Source organism: Neurospora crassa, linkage group I (assembly GCF_000182925.2).
Source record: "Neurospora crassa OR74A linkage group I, whole genome shotgun sequence".
Taxonomy (NCBI): Eukaryota; Fungi; Ascomycota; class Sordariomycetes; order Sordariales; family Sordariaceae; genus Neurospora; species Neurospora crassa.
In genome coordinates this window covers 2,402,806-2,425,093 of record NC_026501.1, presented here as the reverse complement: position 1 = coordinate 2,425,093, position 22,288 = coordinate 2,402,806, and the positions used below count along the sequence as shown (strand labels likewise).

The 22,288-nt window shown below is 51.5% G+C and overlaps 7 protein-coding genes across 8 annotated transcripts; 4 read left to right on the top strand and 3 right to left on the bottom strand.

Moving 5' to 3' along the window:
- Window positions 1–2,488: 2,488 nt before the first annotated feature.
- On the top strand, window positions 2,489–5,567 carry NCU02470 (hypothetical protein). Its single transcript, XM_959971.3, has 4 exons — window positions 2,489–3,230; window positions 3,599–4,242; window positions 4,297–4,619; window positions 4,671–5,567. The coding sequence occupies exons 2-4, from the start codon at window positions 3,635–3,637 to the stop codon at window positions 4,736–4,738; spliced, it is 999 nt and encodes a 332-aa protein (XP_965064.1). The 5' UTR covers window positions 2,489–3,230; window positions 3,599–3,634; the 3' UTR covers window positions 4,739–5,567.
- Window positions 5,568–5,592: 25 nt separating this feature from the next.
- Window positions 5,593–8,582, bottom strand: NCU02468 (longevity-assurance protein). Its single transcript, XM_959969.2, has 4 exons — window positions 7,642–8,582; window positions 7,254–7,567; window positions 6,828–7,115; window positions 5,593–6,759 (listed from the first exon to the last, which is right to left on the bottom strand). The coding sequence occupies exons 1-4, from the start codon at window positions 7,925–7,927 to the stop codon at window positions 6,118–6,120; spliced, it is 1,530 nt and encodes a 509-aa protein (XP_965062.1). The 5' UTR covers window positions 7,928–8,582; the 3' UTR covers window positions 5,593–6,117.
- Window positions 8,583–10,242: 1,660 nt separating this feature from the next.
- Window positions 10,243–11,954, top strand: NCU02467 (U2 snRNP component IST3). Its single transcript, XM_959968.2, has one exon. It carries the CDS (start codon window positions 10,530–10,532, stop codon window positions 11,715–11,717), a length of 1,188 nt encoding a protein of 395 aa, XP_965061.1. The 5' UTR covers window positions 10,243–10,529; the 3' UTR covers window positions 11,718–11,954.
- Window positions 11,915–14,892, bottom strand: NCU02466. Of its 2 annotated transcripts, XM_011394650.1 has the most exons (7): window positions 14,375–14,892; window positions 13,734–14,305; window positions 13,614–13,652; window positions 13,444–13,541; window positions 13,335–13,367; window positions 13,011–13,280; window positions 11,915–12,945 (listed from the first exon to the last, which is right to left on the bottom strand). In XM_011394650.1, the coding sequence occupies exons 2-7, from the start codon at window positions 13,840–13,842 to the stop codon at window positions 12,259–12,261; spliced, it is 1,236 nt and encodes a 411-aa protein (XP_011392952.1). In that variant the 5' UTR covers window positions 13,843–14,305; window positions 14,375–14,892; the 3' UTR covers window positions 11,915–12,258. The 2 variants fall into 2 exon arrangements, with proteins under 2 accessions (XP_011392952.1, XP_011392953.1); XM_011394651.1 differs by having other exon boundaries at window positions 13,011–13,367.
- NCU02465 (hypothetical protein) lies at window positions 14,718–14,951 on the top strand (the record flags this gene model as incomplete). Its single annotated transcript, XM_959966.1, has 1 exon — window positions 14,718–14,951. One exon carries the CDS (start codon window positions 14,718–14,720, stop codon window positions 14,949–14,951), a length of 234 nt encoding a protein of 77 aa, XP_965059.1.
- Window positions 14,952–15,908: 957 nt separating this feature from the next.
- On the top strand, window positions 15,909–18,565 carry NCU02464 (neuronal-specific septin-3). Its single transcript, XM_959965.3, has 6 exons — window positions 15,909–16,295; window positions 16,450–16,525; window positions 16,601–16,717; window positions 16,786–17,011; window positions 17,078–17,545; window positions 17,612–18,565. The coding sequence occupies exons 1-6, from the start codon at window positions 16,281–16,283 to the stop codon at window positions 17,880–17,882; spliced, it is 1,173 nt and encodes a 390-aa protein (XP_965058.2). The 5' UTR covers window positions 15,909–16,280; the 3' UTR covers window positions 17,883–18,565.
- A 97-nt stretch (window positions 18,566–18,662) lies between these two features.
- On the bottom strand, window positions 18,663–20,492 carry NCU02463 (bax Inhibitor family protein). Its single transcript, XM_959964.3, has 3 exons — window positions 19,860–20,492; window positions 19,602–19,775; window positions 18,663–19,479 (listed from the first exon to the last, which is right to left on the bottom strand). The coding sequence occupies exons 1-3, from the start codon at window positions 20,055–20,057 to the stop codon at window positions 18,988–18,990; spliced, it is 864 nt and encodes a 287-aa protein (XP_965057.1). The 5' UTR covers window positions 20,058–20,492; the 3' UTR covers window positions 18,663–18,987.
- Between the last annotated feature and the right edge of the window lie 1,796 nt (window positions 20,493–22,288).

Below are 22,288 nucleotides of genomic sequence, written 5' to 3'. Positions count from 1 at the left end.
GGCGGGGCCGGTTGAGGGGCGACAGAGAGATGAAACAACAAATCAGGAGCAAGAGAAGCGCATCTGGAGCCGTTTGTTCCCCTTTCCAACTTGGGCAAGACCGGATGGGGGTTTGAAATGGCAACACAACCTCCACAGGGAACGGGGGAAGGTTCCACGAAACGGACCCATACGTATCTGACTTCCGGATCGTCGATATCGAACGAGTGTGAGCATGAAGGGTCATGCAAGTTTGACAATGTTGATGAGATGAGTGATTGTAAACATGATGTGGAAAAGGCACGGGGAGGTATATGCTTGTTGAATTGGAAAAATTTTTGATCGTTGTCGATCATCAATTGAAGGCGTCCATTTTGTGTGTGACATAGGTATGGATTCGAGTGACGAAAACTGGAGGGAGTACTGATCTAGGCTTGACAGAGGGGGTTGGAAGAACAGTTTAAGAGACGAGAAGAACCTGCAAAGGCGCGCGGGCACCCATTGCAGCCACCTTTAACCCTGAACTGTATCAGGTACCGACACCCAAGTGGATGGAGAATGAACTCCTCAGCCTTGTCGTGTTGATTGTAGTCCGACGATCACAATATTATGCTAACATAAGTCGAGGGTATTCCACAGACTGAAGTCCAGAACAGAGGGGAACGGAGTAGGCACAGGTCCCATAGAGGGCTGCGGTTGTTCGCGTGGATGTCGCATATGCAAGTCTGATGCTTCTTTTGAGGACCGAAGCATCCGAGCATTTACAAAGCTGACTGCATGCATCAAGCTATGCAGTGCAGCATGTGGACGCGCGACGCATATCCTGGATGCGAGAAGAAGTCAAGTCAGACTTGATGATGCAGTGAATTGGAAGGCGCCAAGAGCTGATGATTCAATGAGAAGTCAAGAACCCTGGCCGCGCTTTCTTTTCCGGCATCCATTCTCGCGGGTCCGTCCGCCTTGATTGTCGTGTATGTACATGAGTCTTGGTACGCACGTACACGGCTTTGGATGCCTGGTATTTTCCGTTGCAGATCAATCGCAATCTTTACCAAGAGCGGCGCATTTGCGCATGATGGTGGCCGGGGGATATTGAAAGGTGGGTTTCCCGGAAATCTGGGCTCCTTATGAAAACAAGCCCGTCACCACAGCAACAAGCAGAAAGATGTCGAGGAGAAATGTCGCCCATTCGAGGAAAAGGAACGAGTTAGTCTGCATATTTGCGGGGTGGAGATACATCGAAATTAGCGCCGTTTCAGCGTAGATTGGGGCACCGATGTGCGGGTCGGGTGTTTGACGCCATCTTTCAAGTGTATCCCTGTTCCCTTATGCCTCGTTCCCCTATCCACTACCGACACACCGCAGAGAGCCCCGCTTCTTCAGGTACCAAATTGACAGGATTGGATCATGATGACCGGGGCCAGGAACAACCACAACGGCCCAGGGGTGGCTCGTGGATCACCTCAGCCAAAGGCATGAACCACCTCGGGCCAGCAAGGGCCAACCCCGCGCCGCTGTCACACACTGAAGTGGTGTCCTGCGGTGCGCTGAAGATCGAGTCGAGAACGAGTCCGTCCAGTAGGCCGCGTTGGAGGGAGTCTGGAGTGTCTACCGTGGGTCAGGACGTCTCATGAAAACGAGCACAAGCGAACGGGACAGGCCAAAAACGGAGCGTCATCCGCATCGCCCAGAGACATGGGACGAACTGTGAGCGTCTAGCACCTTCGGGGAAGGCGAACCAATCAAGTACCGCCCTGGGTGAGCATCTTCTGTTGCATTTGGAAAAAGTCCATGTCTGGGGGATTCACCCTGGGATCAGAATATCTTCCTTTGTTGGGTAGGTATCGACCGACCACCCTCCTCGCTGACGACGGCCTAGAACTTCCATACTGTCGGTGTAATACCCACACCGCAGCTGCCATACGAGACTGGTCATATAACGTAACCATTACAAGAAGTTAGGTACACCTGTGCGGCCATGACAAATGACGGACAATCTCTCACGATCAACGCCAGATGAACAGACGGCAGTTGTAGTATATGAAATCTTCTTTTGCCCCAGGCGCTGGGCAGTGACCACTTTGACCGGCTTCTTGGCTTTTCTCATCGGCCTGTGTGTGCCGATGACGGTTCTCGCGACTACGTGCCTTGTGTGGTGCCCGACATTGCATTTCCCATACTATTGTTGATGATCACTCTCGGTGGACCATCATATGATTGCCGTCACTCGTCAAAACTGATCACTGGTGACGTCTGTCCCATTTTGCGATCAAATTAACGCCCCGCAAAGGCCAGTACATACCCTGTACCCCCCTCGAACCCGTCACGGTGCCTGAAATCCAAAAACCCACCGCTGCGGCGGTTTGATCAAAGGGGGTCGACTCAGTCGAGTACCCGCCTAGTCAAACGGCCAGGACCAGCTTGCTGGGATTTGGTCATCGCGGCCACTAGTGCCAAGCCCGGCCCTCGCTTTACCCTAATACATGGCGGCGCTCCTTCCGTCTTAATCCAGGGTCCCGTTCATTAGCTTCGTTGCCTTGCCGGGGGTTGACGTGGTAGCAGGTCGTCGATCCTTCCACACTTCCGCAACCCGTCTCTTTTCTTCTGCCTGCGCGCACACTCCCCCAGCTGGCACCCTTCCATTCACTTAAAACTTCCCTTTGTCACCCCGCCTTCTCTTGTTTTCTCTCCCACGAGGATTTCCATCAGGCTCAGCTTGTTCGACGCTCGTCAACCAACTTCCGTTCACTCCTTTGAACCCACCGGCCTGGTATTTGCCCGCCTTACATTCCTTTCCCCGTCCACGCTCATTTCCGATTTCCATCTTGGGGTGATGACGGCCTTGTCCTCTGAAACCTCCATCTTACATTGATCCGACCTCGACCTCGTGCTTGTGGTGACCTTTCGTGGACCCCGATCGAGACGGCCTGCCAAGCAATCCTCTCTATCTCTCGACATTGTCACTCCCTCGACCTGACTGTCTTCTGAGTCGCCTTCTCGGAGAAAGAGAAACCAGCCGGCTGTTCGATTTCCGACAACCGACCCGGTTCTTGTCTCACCCAAAGCTCACTTGAGTACACGATCACAATCGACGTCCTTGAAGGATATCGGTTATCGGTAACAGCAGCGCTGCCACCAGCTGGATCTGTCTACATAACTCCGCCCCCCCGGACTTTTCATCCATCAGCTTAAGGGCTCACCCGTTTGAGAAGAAAAAGTAACCTCGTCAACAACATCGAATACAACTGAAGGTACGTGACTGTTCAGCCCTGTCATACCCACCTTATTCTTTGTTTGGTGGTTCACCCCTCGTTCATCCCATGGTGCACAACTACGTTGTTATTGCAAACAAAGACGGTCTCGCGTGATGTTCTTTACCCGCCCGAGGAAAGGGTCTCGCACGGGGGACATGGGGCGAACGAAATTACTTCCTCACCTGCATGAGGATGATTGCACTTTTCGTTGGGTTTTCCAATTTTCGTCCTTCTCAACAACTTTACGAACATCGCAACTGTCGATCCTTGACCTTCACTTCACCACGATCTTTATTTCTTCTTATCTGGGCCATTAAGTCTGTCCCAGCAATCTCTTGCACTTGTCTAACTTCGTTTCACCACAGACTCATATTTTTTCAAGCGATCCCACATCTGCGAAAATGAAGAGCTCTCTGATTCTCGCCGCCTCTGGCGCTCTCATGGCCTCGGCCAGCCCCATTCTCCAGGATAGACGCGTCCACTTCACCACCAAGGTTGTTGAGGAGTGGGTTACGGTTACCGTCACTGCGGGAAACGTGCCTTTTGCTACCGTCAACGCCTTCCATGAACATGGCCCTGGCCGCCCGGTGTTCTCTCCGCATCCTCAGGAAGCTTCTGCGGCCACGGTCCAGCCGACTAGCCAGGCTCCCGCCCCGGTGCCCACCCCTTCTTCCAGCAGCATTGTCGTCTTTGCCCCGCCCCCTGCTCCGGAGACTACTTCGTCTACCGTCATCATTGTTCCGGTTAGCTCCAGCACTCAGCAGCCCGCGCCGACTACTGCGCCTGCTGTCGTTGCTGCACCCCCTGCTACCACTAGCACCATGCAGGAACATGCTACTACCAAAGTCGACTCTCCCGCTGCCCCTAGCGGCAGCGACTACGCCAGCACGCTTCTCTATCACCACAACATCCACCGCAGCAACCACTCTGCTGGTGCTATGACTTGGGGAGAGACCTATGCCAACTATGCTCAGCAAGCTGCGGCCTCATGCGTATTCCAGCATGATCTGTAAGATATTCCCAGACCATGCTTTTGATTTTAGTTGTACTGACAAACCATAAGGACTCCCGGCGGTGGTGGTTATGGTCAAAACATTGCCATGTGGGGCTCTTCCGACAAGCAGACCGTTCAGAATGTCGGCGCTGTCAAAGCCGGTGCTCAGGCCACAACTAACATGTGGTATAACGGGGAGCTTTCCCTTTGGCCTGCCTCCGACTATGGAAAGGCGAACCCGGACATGTCTAACTTCGAGGGCTGGGGTCATTTCTCTCAGCTCGTTTGGAAAGAGTCCAAGGAACTTGGCTGCTATACACAGTTCTGTCCTCAGGGTACCATGAGCTCGCAGATGGACGTCTGGTACACTGTCTGCAACTATTATCCTGCCGGTAAGTTTTATTGATCCCAGAGCAACGTACAGTCACTAACACTCTTCCCAGGCAACATGGGCGGTGAATACGGCACAAACGTTTCCCCTCCTCTCAACGAGGCTCTCGTTGTTGCTTAAATGCACCCTAAAGACTTGCATTTTCGCAGGCAGGGGTGATATGAGGGCTTCTTCGCTCTGGCTACACCGTGGCTACACTCCCCGCCATAGCTCCAGTTGTAGTATGGTGCGCACATGTACACAGAACCCCGTTAACGACATCTTTGTTTCGATATACTTCCCATACGCCTGGGGTGCGCAAATCATGATCGGTTTTCCTTTACTTGGAGAGGTCTGTATCTACATCGGCAGTTGCGCAAACCAGCATGCATCGTCCAGTTATGGCAACACCTTTTGCCTTCGCTAGCAACGCAGAAACGCTATACATCTGGATTCTTACGACGACATGACATTTCTGTTTCAGAAAGAAAACAAAGACTACCAAAAGGCTATCATGGGAAACATCTGGAGACAAAGGGACCGGTATCATGGCGGTATCTGCATCATATTCTTTCTTTGGGTGTTGAATGTTATTGGCTAGCTACGTCAGCTGACTGAAACATTCTTCTTTACCCTGGTTCACTTCTTGAACATTCATCTCTCTGTGTTGTACGTAAGAAAGCTTCGATTCGTTTTTGATTTCTCTGGACATGGGATTTCATCCGGTCATCTATTTGGCTTGGAGTTATACCTTTGTTCACTTCAGGAGTTCACTCCAAGACCAGACAGTGTTTTTAAGGAGGATTGCTTGGTTCGGTAGATATTGCTGTGCATGGTGCAGCTGCATGTTGGTTTCGGGGTAACCTGTACTACGTGTCGCTGAAGGCATCATGGGGTTTTTGGAGCTGGGACCGCAAGTTCCTCATCCAGTAGACACAGCCACCAATACAGACCAAGTTCACATACCGTATCGAGTGCCCAGGCAGCCCTGAGAATGATTCGCAAGGGATGATTCTTCATGAACATGTTTCACTTCGACCCTGAACGCCTGCCCGCATCCTACTCTGCTCTATAAAGTTGCCCTCGAACCTTTTTTCTCTTTTTCCCTTTCCTCATCTCATAGTCCCATAGGCCCGAACCATCAATTATATCATAAAGTAACCATTTCATTTCAATCCTCTTCTTATCCCGATTGCCCAACTGCCCAAAGGTGCCCGTTCTATGGTCCCAAAACAAAAGAGAAAAAGAAAAAGAAAACAAAGAAGCTTTTTTAGGTAGGCGCTTAGGTTCTTTTCAGGTAATTGTAGTACATATGGATAAAGAGAACCCTTTCTTTCTTCTCGTGCTTCCAACAAGGGTCTGTCCTTCCCTTATCCGATGCGTAGCGACCAGGAGAGAATGAAGTCGGCCACTCCACTACCCGGACGTTCATCTAGGAACGTCCGACGACGAGGATGACACGACGACTACGGTGACATCGACATGTACCATATCCTATCTTGTTTATACGCGGAGCCTCTTTACTCAACCTGCTTCTCACACCCAATCCGTCCGAGCAGTTCCTTCCGATCACTATGACCAGGCAGACTCACGCCGGTGGCAGTCACTCCGCCGACGCCGTGACCGGCACGTCTTCTCTCCGCCCAGTTCTTGAGGTCAAGCTCATCAACACCAACCTCCTCCGCCAGCGCTTGAGCCTCCTCGTAAACAAACTCAGTTTCATCCTCGTCATCCTCTGCATCAACATCTTCACAACCTTCGTCATCACTGCGCGTATCATCAGCTCCTTCGCCCCTGAGCACGCGTAGAGCCACGCGGATGATGAGTGAAAACCACATGATGGTCAACGCCTGCAAGAAGAGCAGCATCGAGAGGAAGGTCCACTTGACCGTGTCATCATAGCACACCAGTCCGTCGGGGTTCCAGAGCGGCTCGAGCAGGTAGAGAGCGCCTTTGTCAGCGGGCGGCTGGAAGGGACCCTTCAGGTTTCCGGGAGTACCAGAGAAGCAGCCGTACGGAATGATGGAGGTCGTATGAGCGTAGACGGAGTAGCAGACCGTCAGATACAAAACATGGCGGGCGACGAACCAGGAAACCATGAAGACTACGAACATGAAGTCGCAGGCGCTGGAGTGGCCGAGGTATTTGAGGCACTTGGCGAGCTGGAAATGGGGAACGATGTGAGTATTTGGGATGTGCGGTATTGGTGGTAAAGAGCAAGTAGACCTACCGGAAGGAACAAATCTACAACGTCCATCAGGACAAGGATAAGGTTGCCCACGCGGGTGTGGCCGTATCTGTAAGAGGCGTAGATGAGGCAGATGGTGATGATGTGATGCGTAAACATCTGCCAATGGTCCTTTCTGCGCTCCTCAATGTTGATGACCAAGATTTGCTGCAGCCAGAAGGCAAGCTGGGCAAGCATGTATCCCTTCATAATCCCGGTGAGCTCGCGGTTGGGCCAGTTCGTCCAGAGCTCTCGGAGGTTGAAGAAGTGCGGTGATTGCCAATAGATGTACTATATAAGAAAAAAACCATGGCTTGTCAGTCCCCAAACTTATGTGTTCACCCGGATCGCCCCGGAAAGAAACGGCGGGCGGCAACGAGGCGACCGAGTGGCTGGCACCATGGCATGGCAAGGAGAAAGAAAACATACGAGACCGAGAGTCCAGAAGACGCTGTAGTAGATCAGGAGCCAAGCCTGTTCGCTAAACCTGGTGATGTCCTTCCTCTTGGAAATGCCCTTGGACTTTGCGTACGGCGCGAACAAGTATTCCAGCGTGGCGGCGCGGAGGCCGGTAAAGAGAATGATGCAGAAGAAGATGAGGAAGCCGTCATCCTTGCCGAGGCCGTATTGTCCGGTCGTTGGGTTGTAGTACGAGAGCGTGAAGTACTTTCCGGTATGGGAGCGGGCGCGAGGCATACATCCATGGGCGAGGAAGAGGAGGGCAAGGAGGTTGAAAGCGAAGCCTGCATGGGAGAGAAGTTAGTGTTTTGCGTCCTGACTAGAGTGTCTTTGTTCCTCTAGGGAAATGTTCACATACCGATCTGATTCTCAACGAACCAGCGCGTCAGCTGTTTCAGAGGGCCCTCTCCCTTCCTCTTGACGCGACGAACAAGAACGATGTTTTCGTTGCGCTGCATGTAGAGGGGACCATTCATATTCTTGGGGTTGCCAGACTTCTCGCGTTTGACAGTCCTCCGCTGAGGTGGGAGAGCTGCGCTGCTGCTGCTGGTAATTCCGGAGGAGGGAACGGAGGATGTCGCGGTATTCCGCCTCATTCGTGAGTCGGGGCCATTGCTGGAGCTTTGGGTATGGGAATCGCCCATGATCAAGCTGGGAGCTGGCGACGGCGCGCCAATTGGTTCGCTGCCGGGTAAACAACTGAAGAGCAGTGGACTGATGAAGCCTGAAAGCGGAGGCGGCAGTGGAGCTGGACGCAGCTTTCAGAAGCTCAACAACGGAGCAGATTCGACGGGATTCTTGGTGACGAATACAGCGCAGGTCGGGGAAGCACTCAGTCGAGTGATCGAGTTCGCAGGGTGGGCGACCAGAGGAACAGAACTGGATCCAGAGATGCGGGCGGAGGAGGGGATTCCCTGTTTTGTCGAATAACTATGCGCTGTGTTGCACAGTGAGATAGCGAATGCGATACAAGCAACTACAAAGAGACACTCTTGTCGCCGCCAGCGTGTCTGGTGATATAGCGAATGTGAACAGGAGGAAAAAAGTTGGGACAGCGCGAGGAAGGATGGTGAAGGAAGAAGGTATGGACAGCTAGATGAGAGCAGGACGAGCCCCGAGGAGGAGGGCTGGGCTAGGCGTGGTGTGGATCAAGGAAGGTCAACCTTAACAATACGAATCACCCAATGTTTGGCGATTTTAAAGAGGGAAGAGGAAGAAAAAGAAGACTGCGCACATGAAACGAGGGACGGGAACAGGGTCGCCTCGTCTGTCACCGAAGAGGGGAGGGGGAGCAGAGAGAGGGGGGGGCTAGGCGTTCGTAGTCTCTTTTGGCAATGCTACAACTCTAAAAGCGGCAATGAACACCGCGAAGACACCACCTTTCAACGCACGATGACTGGCGTTTGCTTGGGCGGATGTGTTTTGAACACTTTTTGGATTTTGGCCAGATGTTAACCCAAGCCAGGTGGGAGGAGACAAGGCGATCCACCAGTGGCCCAAGGCGGTGGGGGAGGGGGGAGGGGAAGCGGTGGCCCGGATGGCAGGCGAGGGTCTGTTGGGCACGTCCTTGTCGCTTGTCTGGGGGAACTTTTTTTTTGAATTCAAAAGGGGAAGCTCTCTTGGCAACTTTTGGGACGAACATGTTAGGTTGGATTGATTTGGATTGTGATTGGACCGAGCTATCAGAGCTCCCGTTTTTTGCAGCATCGATGCACAGACAGCAACACCCTGCCAAGCCCACAGAAACCCAATGGCGGGGAAGCATGGACCTCCCTTTTTGGCCTGGCATGAGATAGAGGCTCGTGATAGGATGTCGTTGAAGGTCATGAAGAGCAGAATTGCCTTCAAAATGTCTTCAATGGGAAACTCTTCATCCTTTCCTTCTTGCAAACAATCACAGCCATTGAGGTTGACTGCATGGATGTTTCCCGCCCCTCCTTTTCCTCCACCTCACATCAATGCTGGCTGGCTGCTGCAGACTGCAGTGCCTGCTGGCGGCTTGCCTGCACCTTCGCATCCCATCCCACACATGTGCCACCGGACAGCTCCATGGTACGACGGCAAGATGGACGTTGCTGCCGTGCTGTAGGTATGTGTAAATTCTCTTCATCCAACGTCAGTCTTCGCCCGTAATTTATTGGGAAGAAGAAGAAGAAAAAATGAAGCATTGATGCCATTGGCAAGTAAGGTAGTCTCTATCAGATGATGTCTGCTGCGGACGCGAACTTGAAACCTGTTGTCAGCGATGATCATGAAAACCTGGATGGCGACCTCGCAATTTGCACCAAACGATTCTGTTGCAGTGAGTTGTCAAAATCCTAGTGTAGGGTGAGAGTTGAACAAAGCGGTCAAGGATCAGCCTAGGCAATGCCAAATCTCCAACCCCTATCTTTACTAACTAACTGTATCCTGTGAGCCAACTTTCAACAGGAGGGTATTCATCCGGGGAGAACTGGCATGAGGTTTCGTCGAAGGTAATTAGCTCTACATGTATCCGTGTCTCACATGGGGGGCTTGAGGTTAATTTAGACTTTTCTGGGCTACCCTTCGTCCCCTAAAATACCCTGAATACCCAGACCCAGGGTGTCAGCCAGGGAGTCTTCATGTATTGCACAAACCAGCAAAACACACAAAACTTAGTAACCAGTACCAGTGAGCACCATTACAATCGTAAGAGCAACTAATCAAGACATCAATCATCATAAATGTAACAATCATGATGTCCCACACGCACCACAAGCGCAACGTCGTTGTTGTTTCCCTGAAGTTGCCCCTCACCACTTGCAATGTACAACTACTTAGGTACCTACCTACCTACCTAAGTAATGTAGTGTAGAGCCCCTTTTCTGTAGTGTACCGCGATCCACACGCGCTTGGCACAGCAGTCCTAACCCTTGTCAGGCGCCACTTCGTCCACCTTTCTGAGCGCGGTGAATCTTGAGCGCGTAAGTGCATGGTCCAGATTTCTTACAGCTCTTGGCATCTTTGACCAACGTCGTCATCGCAACCATCACCAACGCCAATTCTCAACAGAAAGTCGTGATTCCTCTAATTAGGCGTGTCACCCCAGCGCACACGGGCGCCACACCAGAAAAAATTATACCGTAAACTCTCAATGATCAAATAACTGCACAACCATTGCCATTATCCGCACGACTATCCTAATCTTTCCCGATTGACCCCGACGCAAAGGAGGTGGAAGAAACCCACAAGAAGCAGCGGAGAAACCCCTGCTAAACCCCTACGATGAACCAAATCCGCGCCATCCAAGCCCTCAACAAGCGCGAAATCGAAGCCGGCATCCCGCCCGAAGCCTCTTGGCACGTTGACTACCGCGACACCGCCTTTGTCTACTTTGGCGGCTTACCCTACGACTTGTCGGAGGGCGATGTGATCACCATCTTCAGCCAATTTGGCGAGCCCGTCTTCCTCAAACTAGTGCGCGACAAGGAAACTGGCAAGTCCAAGGGTTTCGGCTGGTTGAAATACGAGGACCAGCGCAGCACAGATTTGGCCGTCGACAATTTGGGCGGAGCGGAGATTGGCGGGAGACTGATCAGGGTCGACCATGCCAGATACAAGATCAGGGATGATGAGGATCCGGAGGAGGGGAGGATTGGATGGGAGGATATGGTGAGGAAGGAGAGAAGGGAAAGGGGGTTGGCGAGTGAGGTGGATGATACTGGAGACGAAGAGGAGGATGACACAAAGCCGAGGAGGCCGCTGTTGAAGGAGGAAAAGGAGCTGCAGTTGCTGCTGGAAAATCATGACGATGATGATCCTATGAAAGAGTTTTTGATTGAGGAAAAGAAGAAAGAGGTGGAGGAGGCGCTGACAAGGGAGAAGAAGAGGGAGGAGAAGGAGAGGCACAAGTCTAGTTGGAGACACAGGCACGAACACGGAGACAAGGACCGGGACAGGGAGCGGGGTGGTCGCCATCAACATCGATCACATCGGTCTCCGAGGAGAGTTGAGGACGTCGACAGCGACATCAGAGGCCGCGACCGCAACCACGATGACCGTACCCGGAGTCGTGATGACCGTCCTCGTTCTCGTGATCGTCATCCCGACAGGAAAAGGCCAAGGTCCGAAAAAGAAGAAACCTCCCCTGCCAAACAACAAAGAAGAAGACGCGATGATGCGGACGACGTGGAGATGCAGGACGCAAATTACGACGATAGGCAATCGCGGCGAGATTTCGCCAGGGACAAAGACCGACATAGGAGAGATCAGGAGAGATATCGGGACCGGGGCCGGGACCTGGACAAGGAAAGAGGCACGGATAGGGACAGACACAACAGCGAAAGACATGACCGTGAACGCGATCTTACAGATGACCGTGAGCGCCGTCGCCACCGCGATTTGGGTCACAGGAGCGAACGCAAGAGCGGCAGAAGTAGGAGCAGGAGCCCATGGCCGACGTCGAGAGGTTAAACATATAACTAGGTACTTATGCTTGGTCGCCTAAAGTACGCTTCATGTTTACCCCCAAATAATCATTCACAATTGGGATGACTCGGTGAGTACAACCTGCTGTGTATTGCATGTCTAGGACAAGCTTCTCTTCTTGTGAGGATAGATTCTAGCAAGTACCGTCAATGACTTTTGCTTGGGTTGTAGTTCTCGTTAACGGAGTAGCACAAATATATTGAAGATGTTCGTATCTGGAGTATTTGTACTCGCTTCCCTAATCTAATGCCTCAATATGCTCGTGACGATGTACAATCTTACGTCTTGTTATAAAGTGCTACAATCTGAAAACGCTATTACTGTTCAGACACCCCCATATACAACGGATGAACCAAACAGTGTAATACTGCAGACCCAGACCCTGCGTGGATATCGTTGCACACACACCTCCTCTGATTCCTTCATAAACCCCCAGACAATGCTACTTGTAAACGGAATCATCAGATCCATCATCACCTCCCTTCAACGCCGGTACAAGTGTCCAATCCCCCAACCGTTCGTCCAACTAAGGCGTCTCCCCACCATATCTTTTCCACCCAACCCTGACCAGCCGGCGTCCTCCACCCTGATACCCATCCTGCTGCCCGCCCTCCTGGATCGCAAACTTCTCCCACTTGGGGTCTCTCCCAGCTCCAATGACCACCATCTCCGTCTCGCTGATCCAGCCCAGATTGCCCTTGAGCGGGCCCCCGATGATGGCTAGGCCCCCATCACGCGTGAGCGGCTCGCGGCTGCCGTTGGACACGGGCTCGTCAGCCATCTCGAACTTGGCGGAAGCAAAGGAGTATGGGTCTGAGAAGATACGCGGCATGAGAGGGAGTTTGGAGAGGAAGCCCCAGCGACCTTGCCCATCGTCAGCGGCCATGTCTGACCCGCCATTGTTGCTATTGACCATGACACCACCACCGCCGCCACTGCTTGATGCGACGGAGTAAGGGCTAGAAGGGCGGTTGTTGCCCGTGACTGAAGGTTCGCCGGCGGCATAGGCAGTGCCGCCGTTGCTAGTAATCGGTCTTGTGCCGCCGGGGCGAGTCACGTCGAAAACGTGGAGTGTCGATTTGTCGGAGGTGCAGGCCAGATACTTGCCAGAGGGACTGAAGCCGATGGAGAAGATGATGGCTTTGTCGATACCGCGGCGCAGCTCGTATAGTCGAGCACAGTTGGATGTTGCGTAGACGCGGATGATGGTTCCCTAGCGCGCTAGTATTAGCAAGCCCTCTTGTATCAATGTGATGTTCCAATCCCTGAAAACCTTACCATCTCGCTCGCCGTAGCCAGCAACTCGCCATCCTGGCTCAAGGCCATCGCTCGCAGCGCCGACGTGTGCGCGGTTATGATGCTGACATTGCCGGTCTCAACCTCAACGAGCTGGACGTGGCCGATCGCCCTGCCTGGAAAGGCAATGCGATCCGAGGAGAGACAGCACAGGCCTAGAGGGTTATCGGTCGTTTCATATGTGGAAAGCAGCGGGTGGGGTTTGGCCGTTTGGTAGACTTGCACTCGGTCCATCAAAACCAGAACGATTCGCTTGCTGGACATCTTAGCCCCTCGAACCAATGACGAGGCGCTGATGACGCCTACTTGTTTCTTACTTTTGTCGTCCCATAGAACGAGCTATAATGTAGCAGTTTTAGTATATCATTGACCATATCGCACAGCTTGGAGAAGAATGAAAGTTGACATGACTTGCCTTGTTTCGGCTCAACTTTGTCTGCCGTCCACCACCAACTAGTCCAAGAATGTTTGTGCGACCAAGCATCTGGACCATGCCGATACCAGCACCGAAGTCTGTACGAGGACATACCATCAGTAAGTTGCTTTATTGCTGAAGTGACAGTACGCGGTTTTGTCTCGACTTACCGCGAGAGGTTCGTAGAACGCATGATCCCGACTCATAAACTAGATGAACATATGCCATCAGTGTTTGTTTCATATGGATAACATCAAACTGGCAAACAACAAGGCTTTCTCAAGGCTTACTGCGGAAACCATGGTCTAAACCGACGGCAAAGCAGCTGTTATCATGGTTGAAGGTAACCGACAGCACGGGTGCGAGTACCGGGTGTTCGAGGATCCTTCTAGTGTCCATCACTACCTCTACGGGCTGGCGCAAGCCAACAAGTCGAGCGGAGAATGGATGTGTTGATAATGGGGAAGGTTGTTCAGGCTGTGAGCCGAACTCAAGTATATCACCACCCTGGAACCTCGCTGTGTAGAAGCTCCTGGAGGGATGACTCGACGAGGAAAGGTACCTAGATGGTACTACAAGTACACAATCTAAAACGGTGACCAATGGCGTGAAGCTGCTGCTGAGTCTTTACCTGCTGACAGAGTGTGGTTGGCACACTGAATGTCCTATGCTCGCTCAGCCTGGACGTCCTTTCCGAAGATAGAGAGCGGATGTGGAGGTTCGGGCCGCGGAGGTGGTCAGATCCAACGCGGCCATGAATGGTTCGATGATCAATCTGATAAGAGGGGGTTCGAAATGATACAGAGTGGTAGCTCGGCAGTGAGATGAAGGGATAAGCTTGCTGAAAAATCGCTGGGAGACACTAATATACGTAGGAGCTTGATAAGTATGGGAGGTTGTAAGTGGACGAGATAGGGCAGGTGTCGTATACCAGGCAATTGCGACGATGTCGTTAGTCCGTCGACATGTATAATGTGGATGATATAATGTAAGATAGTACCTGCATGCGCCCAGCAGTCACAATCGATTGATTAAAGCTCTCAAAGCAGGCGGCCCAACTACGCCACGTCCATTCGACACTCTGCACACAACAGTATGTCGAAGTTGCGGGAATATCAAGGGTATGGAGCAATCCAGATATACCAGAGCCGTATGGTTTCTCCACACAACGTTCGTGATCGAGCGAGAATTGTGTACCTATGGCTTTGTTCAGGCCTGACGAGACCTATCCTGGAGGCTCTTTAAGAGAGAGACAATGAGATCAGAAAACAACAATGACGGGATTCAGCAGGGGCGGGCCGACAAGGAGAGCCTCGCATGGCGGCTCGGTTACCAAGTGGAATGTTGGTAATGCGCAGGACGTTGACTGGAGGAAGCTCTGGAGTCTGGTTGCAAGTGAGGGATGGATCGCAAGAGGAAGTTCCCGCCTGCCCCGCGCCGATGACAAGTACCTCTACGCCCCGGGAGTTGGGGACGACGCCTGGATCTCTCGCGATGAGCTGGACTGAGCAAGCCCCGGTGATGGATCGACGGGATCGAAGCACATCCAACACGACATCAACCTGATGATGAAGACGAGAAGCATGCCCGACAGCATGACAGCAGAGACTTGAGCGACACCTAATGCATGTATGTACTATGTACATTAAATGGCTGACAGCTGGCAATGCGCTTGCTTGCCCATACGGCATAGCTGCACCCCCAGTTGCCCACTCTCAGAAGCTCGAATCGCCGGGAGGGGTCTGCAAGACAGCCTGGGGTTGGGGTTACACGCTTTTCCAGAATTAGTCAAGCGTCAGGAGCTTAGCAAATGACCCCCTGATTGCCATGGAGCTGTTGTTAATTGCGGATTGGGACAGGTCTTGCCAATTCCCATCTGATTGCAGCTTCAGGTTAAGACGTCCGTGACGAGTCGAATGAGCTGTGCTCGGTAGATTGGTTGTGTGAAGCAGTGTTTGTACTTGTTAGGTAGTCCACGACATCGAACACTGAAGTGGACTTGAGCTACTGGAGGCTTTTCATGTCCATCTCTTCAGTATTCTATCCAGACGCATCTGGAGGTTGCCGTTCCTCAAGCGTCCACTTCCACTTCCGCCCTGCGATATGAGGTTTCCTGGTCCCGTTTGTCTCCACAGTGTGTTTATTCTAGCCCGTGATGAGGATGGGATCCGTGCTCTGGGCAAAGCAAGGAAGCACAGGAGGTTCCTCCCAAACAGCTGGGATCGCTACTACTGTATACCTAGGTAGGAAGCGTACCTCTAGAGGTTAATTGGAATAGTTGCAGCCCTCTTCAGGGCACTGTGAGAGACCGAGCCAGCGCGCTGCCTCTGGGCTGTCGCTCCCCTCCCGTCCCCTCCCTGCCACGCCCATCAGGTCATTGGCCACTGCTCTGCCCGGAGGTGCACAGGTGGTCCTGGCCGGTCCCCATCATCCCGTCCCGCCCTGTCACTGTGTGGCAGCGTTCACGCCCACGTCCACTCTGGGCAAAGCAGCCCAGTCCAGTCCATTGCAGTAACACCGCAACATTTTGTGAAATTGCACTTGCCATCTTCTCCTTTTCCAATCCGAACGCCCACTCCACGACCTCCCCACGACCTCGATACCTCGCTCTCACACGGCCAACACTACCTCACCTCTACCCGACCCCGTCTCCATCTCCAAGACATCTCTCGGTCGCCGCATTTTTGGTGACTGGATAGCCAATCCCATCAACCATACCACCACTATTCTTCCCCAGTCAATCCTCTGAGGTAGACACTCCCCTTATTACCCTTTTGTTGTTTGTTGGTACGGACCCGTTGTCGAGAAATTAAAGGCGCCAACCGCCAGCTGTCACCATGTCTCTGCCTGCCGTATGTTTTGTTTGTTTGCTTGTCTCGTTCTCGTCGTTCTCTCACCGTCCTGGCACTCCATCTTCGTGTCCTCGACCTACAACACTGCCAATTGCTACCCAAATAAGCTATTCGGTTGCACGTCATGTTCACTAACACCATCTCCTCCCGGCAGAAGATGATGCGCCGCAAGAAGAACGTCAAGAAGGGTATCCAGTTCTGCCTGATGGTCTGTGGCGCCTCAGGAACTGGTGAGTCCTTCCAACCCCCAACGAGTCTATCCCGTCGTGCCCTGATCAAGGATTAACCATTGCATTATCTCCCAGGCCGTACCACCTTTGTCAACACCCTCTGCGGCAAAGAGGTTCTCACTCACAAGGACTCCGATGATCCCGCGACCGCCCACGTTGAGGAAGGCGTCAAGATCAAGCCCATCACAGTTGGTATGCTTCGCACTCGAGTCGAGGATCCTACGGTGCGAGTGGCGGTTGTCTAACTATCTATACTACAGAGCTTGAGCTGGACGAGGAAGGGACGCGTATCGCCCTTACCATCGTCGACACCCCCGGCTTCGGTGACCAGATCGACAATGAAGCCAGCTTCTCCGAGATTGTTGGCTATCTCGAAAGGCAGTACGATGACATTCTTGCGGAGGAGTCGCGCATCAAGCGTAACCCCCGCTTCAGGGACAACCGTGTCCACGCCATGCTCTACTTCATCACCCCGACCGGCCATGGGTAGGTTTCACTTCCTCTGTTACACATCCTGACACATCTTGAATCGCAACTAACATGTGCTATAAGTCTCCGTGAGCTGGACATCGAGCTTATGAAGCGCCTTGCGCCCCGAGTCAACGTCATTCCCGTGATCGGCCGCGCTGATACGCTCACCCCAGCTGAGCTTGCCGAGTCCAAGAAGCTAGTGATGGAGGATATCGAGCATTACCGTATCCCCGTCTACAACTTCCCTTACGATATCGAGGAGGATGATGAGGATACCGTAGAGGAGAACGCCGAACTCAGGGGTCTCATGCCGTTCGCTATTGTCGGCTCGGAAGATATCATCGAGATTGGAGGACGCAAGGTCCGCGCTCGCCAATACCCATGGGGTGTTGTTGAGGTCGACAACCCGCGCCATTCCGACTTCTTGGCTATCCGTTCGGCCTTGTTGCACTCGCATCTCGCCGATCTGAAGGAGATCACCCACGATTTCCTATACGAAAACTACCGTACCGAGAAGCTCAGCAAGAGCGTTGAGGGTGGTGCTGGAGTGTAAGTGTTACCCTGAAGCTTCCGATTGCAACCACGTAGCGGAGTAGAGTACTAACGTTGATATAGTGACTCCTCAATGAACCCTGAGGATCTCGCATCCCAATCCGTCCGACTCAAGGAGGAGCAGCTGCGTCGTGAGGAGGAGAAGCTTCGTGAGATTGAGGTTAAGGTCCAACGCGAGATCAACGAGAAGCGCCAGGAGCTCCTCGCCCGCGAATCTCAGCTTCGTGAGATCGAAGCCCGCATGCAACGCGAAGCGGCGGCTGCTGCCCAAGCAGGGACACCCACTACCAGCCACAGCCATCAGGAAATTAACGGTTCCCCAGATGGAAACTAAGCACCAACGACACTAGCACACACATACCTAATCTGTCGTCTCTGTTTACATCCACATGAACAGCTTCAATACCCCACAGGGCGACCGGGTCATTATACGCAGGCGTTGGTTCTTTTGTGTTGTTCGTTGTTTGATAAAATATTCCCCGCTATTTTGCGACTTTTTTTTTTACTGGAGATGATGGCTCCAAAGAAGACATACGATGGTGACGACGACAACACGGTGAGGGGTTCAGTCTCGACAAGGGCATTCAATCGGGTCGGTATTCAGTGCAGCCTCATCAAATTGACGGGGATACCCGCATTGCGGCATAGGAGCATGTCTTCACCGCAGAGGTTTCGTGTCGATTAGTCAGTGGAACTGGTATGCTCAGCTTGCCTGCCGTCGACGCAGCAAGAAGTACCGAAACAGACTGCTCGGGACAAGAAGAAGGCCTGGGGACGTATTGACGGGAAACGATTATTACCGTATGACTTGTCTTGATTATTCTAGAGGCCTTAGGTTTTGTCCAAGACCTGTGGCACCACCCCGAATTTTCCAACTTCTACTATTGGACTTCTAATGCAGATATCAACTAAATTAAATGCACTTCACTTGTCTCGGATCATATATATAACATTGAGCTAGTGATGAGCGTGTGTGTACTCCTACCACATAGAGATGCTAACACTTAAAAGTTGTTGATTTTGTCAGAGTTGCATTTTACCAAGTTCATGGCTACGTGCTTTTGTTGCTACGACACTTGAAAGCCGCAGATGATGTTGCGCGGGTAAGAGATGTTGGGAGTGATAATATTATATTAGGTCGGAAACGCTGTGCTTTTTTTTTATATAATTCCATAGACGATATAAAGAGGAAAGTCATTCCCGTTCTTGGTTTGTGTTGCTTTTTGGTCCAACATTTCGAGCCTTGAAGCTAACCATACAGTTGCAAACCCATTTTACCAGGTAGAGACCAATTTGAAGCGCAATCAATCGAAAACCGAAATCCAAAGAGCCCTATCCCCGCATGTGATCCCATTTCCCATAACCATCCGTTTACAACCCTTCCCACTGAAATGTCCACAAACCCATCAGCTTGAATCCGTCTCGTACCCGTTTTCTTCCTAGTTGTCCGACTGGCTGTTCAAGATTCTCAAGATAGCCAGAAACAGATTCAGGATATCCAGATACAAACTAATCGCTGCCGCAATCTCCTCCTCCACATGATACTTGCGCATTACCAGCTGGGTATCAACCAGAATGTACCCCGAAAACACCAGCGCGGCGACACCACCATACACCAGCTCCGAGGTGCTTGTGTGCGGCAGAAAGGCGTAGATAAAGCCCGTGATAATCAAACCCCAAAGGGCGCCGCCGAGGTACGGCATCCAGGAGGTGAAGTCGTACTTGGTTTGGCAGGCGAAAGCTGTGAGGAAGACGAAGATGCCGGCAGTGATAACGACTGCGAGTAGCACTGTGGTCGAATCAAAGAAGGAGACGCACACGGAGATCGTGTAGGCTTCCAACAGCGTGAAGCCGGAGAGGAACAACAAGTTAGTGGGGTAGGATTGACGCTTCCAGAAGGTTAGGAGCATGAAGACGAGGGCGCCGGCGAACTGTGAGCAAGATAATTGATTAGTAACTGTGATTTGCCGGTGGGGAGAAACATAATAGAACCATTGTAAAGTAGCAAGGGAACGAAACGGGGGATCCTGTAGGGTGAAGCGACGGAACGTACAGAAACCCAAATCATGGCGGGATGAGACTGGATCCAGTTCCTATAGCCATCGCTGAGGAAGCTGAGCGCACTCACGGCGCCCGTGGCGATGAGCTGGACCGTCAGAATGGTATAGACCTTGCGGATAAATTGGTGACGAATTTCAACCGTGGCTTCGGCGACGGAACCACCGAACTGTAATTGTTGTTGGGGTTGTGTTAGTTGCAGGGTTTAATTACATCCTGTTTTGGTACTATTCGGTAGTATGGTTTCCCGTACCTTGAAGTCATCGGGAATATCGTGATCATCGTCCTGACTGCTGCGCGGAGCACCAGAGAAAAGGCGAGCCTGATCACCAAGGACGGCGTTGGCTGCGCTGCTCTCGGCAGTTGCTTGGTACGACGGAGGAGGCTGCGGGTAGTAAAGGTGGGCATCGGGGTCCTCCTGCGGAGCAGGCGTGTACTTGGGTCCCGACATTGTTTTGGTGATGATACTCTCTCGAACTGTTGTCGCGATGTTTAATCAAAAACTGTGAGGCGAGCGAGATGTCACTGGACTGGGCGAAAGAGATGGACGGATGAGAAAGGTCGTTTCTAGGTGATGTAAGTGGACGGCTGTGAGCTTATAAGAGGGCGCCGGGCGGATGTGATTGATCCGCTGATGACGGTGTTGTAGTACAGCAGCAGCTTCTGGGTGGATATGTAATGGATCTTAGCTGGAGGACCTGGGGCGGGCATGATGGACATCATATCGACCTTGCCGGCTGCCGCCTAGACCCATGACGGGTTACTTATTGCCTAGAAGTGGCGCAGCGAGTCACAATTCCATGAACGACTAACCGAAATGCACAGAAACTTGGTGTAAATCTGTTATGTCCGGGTGACTGTCCCGAACCTTCCACCATTGTATCGAAACTTCGTCAGCGCCCAACCTGCACCTTTTCCAGGTTGTTGGCCCTGCTGACCAGTCGAGCCCAGCTTACACTAGAAAGAAGATGATAGTCAGGGTTAGGGTTTGAGTGTATAATGGCTCGTTCAAGTCAAATTTATGCGCACCGCTAAACCGGTTTTACCCCCTGTTGCTGCAGCCTTGGCGAACATCACCACTTTGCATCATCACTTCCAAATGCCATTTTCTTTATGAATTTGAATCCGATTTATATAGCGATTAGTATTGGGAAAAGATCTAAGCTCATTCTTTCAATGCATCACTTCCAAAATGCCTCATCATCTTTCAACGCCTAAGAAAGTTGGTATCATTGCTGCTATCAATATCAAAGATCCTCTTTACTACTCTAACAATGATATTTTCCGGAAATTCGGGGTTAGCAAAACCACGGGATATAAGGTTCTTCGAGAAGCCAATATTCTAGGAGGGGAAAGGACCTTTTATTTAGTATATGTAGAAACTAGGGGAAGAAAGAAGAAGCTTTCGGAAGGGTATATTACTATCCTTATCGATTTCCTTGAGAAAAATGGATTCGACGGCCGGACTATTCCATATGAAGGGCTCCTTGATGCAGCTGGTATTGATCTACCATATGCCGTTTCCCGGAGTACAATTCAAAGAGCGCTAAAGTCCGTGGATTTCCGAAGATGCATTGTTTGCGAGAAGCAATATCTCTCCCCTGATCTCAAAAAGAAGCAGTTACAATGGGCGAGAGATATGCTTAGAAAGTATCCAACTCCTGAAGCATGGCGGCGAATCCGTTTCTCGGACGAATGCCACTTCGGATGGGGCCCTCAAGGAAAGATCTGGGTTCTTAGGAGACCTTGGGAAAGGGATTGCCCTGATTGCATTGTTGAGAAGGAGGATGCAAAAGAGAAGGATAGGAAAAGGATCTATTATTGGGCGGCCGTTGGATATAATTTTAAGAATGAACTCGTTTGGTACGAGGTCCCTGGGAATACTAATAGGAAGATGAGCCTCCAAATATATAAGGATGCAATTCTTGAGCCCGTAGTTGGAGAATGGTTGAGGAAAGGAGAGGATTTCGTCCTTGAGGAGGATAATGATAGTAGTTATGGAGGTGGAGGAAACGGGAGAGCAAAGAAGAATATTGTGAAGCAATGGAAGGAGGATAATGGCCTTGAATATTATTTCAACTGCCCTGGAAGCCCGGATTTCGTTCCTATTGAGAAAGCGTGGCAATCACCAAAGCAATACCTTCGGAAAAGGGGGAAGTGGGATGATGAAATTTGCCGGGGATTAGTAGAAGAAGGTTGGGCCGCCTTGACCCAAGAAAGGATCAATTCATGGGTTGACCATATACTCCAAATACTAAGGGAGTGTATAGAATTAGAGGGAGCTCTTACAGCTTATTAAAGTAATAAAAACGAAGTCTTTTGCTTTAAAGATGGCCAAGTTCTGGCTTATCAAAGTCTAGGGTGGCCTGTGCGCGGTGCGCATAATTTTGACTTGAACGAGAATGGCTAGGTGTAGTCTCTGAACAGACCCCATCTGCCTCCGTTCCCCCGCCCCACATAAAATGTGGGTCTCCTCGAACTTTGTGAGAGGAGGTCTGTATTAATTTTAAGCATTTTGGCCGTTAAGCGCTGTTGTTCCTATATAAATAAAACTCTACTCAAGTATATTACTCGTAGATATCTCTATAACTACAACCGATACTTGAACCTAGTTTAATTATTGAGTTTAGTATCAGTCCTACCTTTAGTTTCGCAACTTTTTTTTTTTTACTATAATTAACA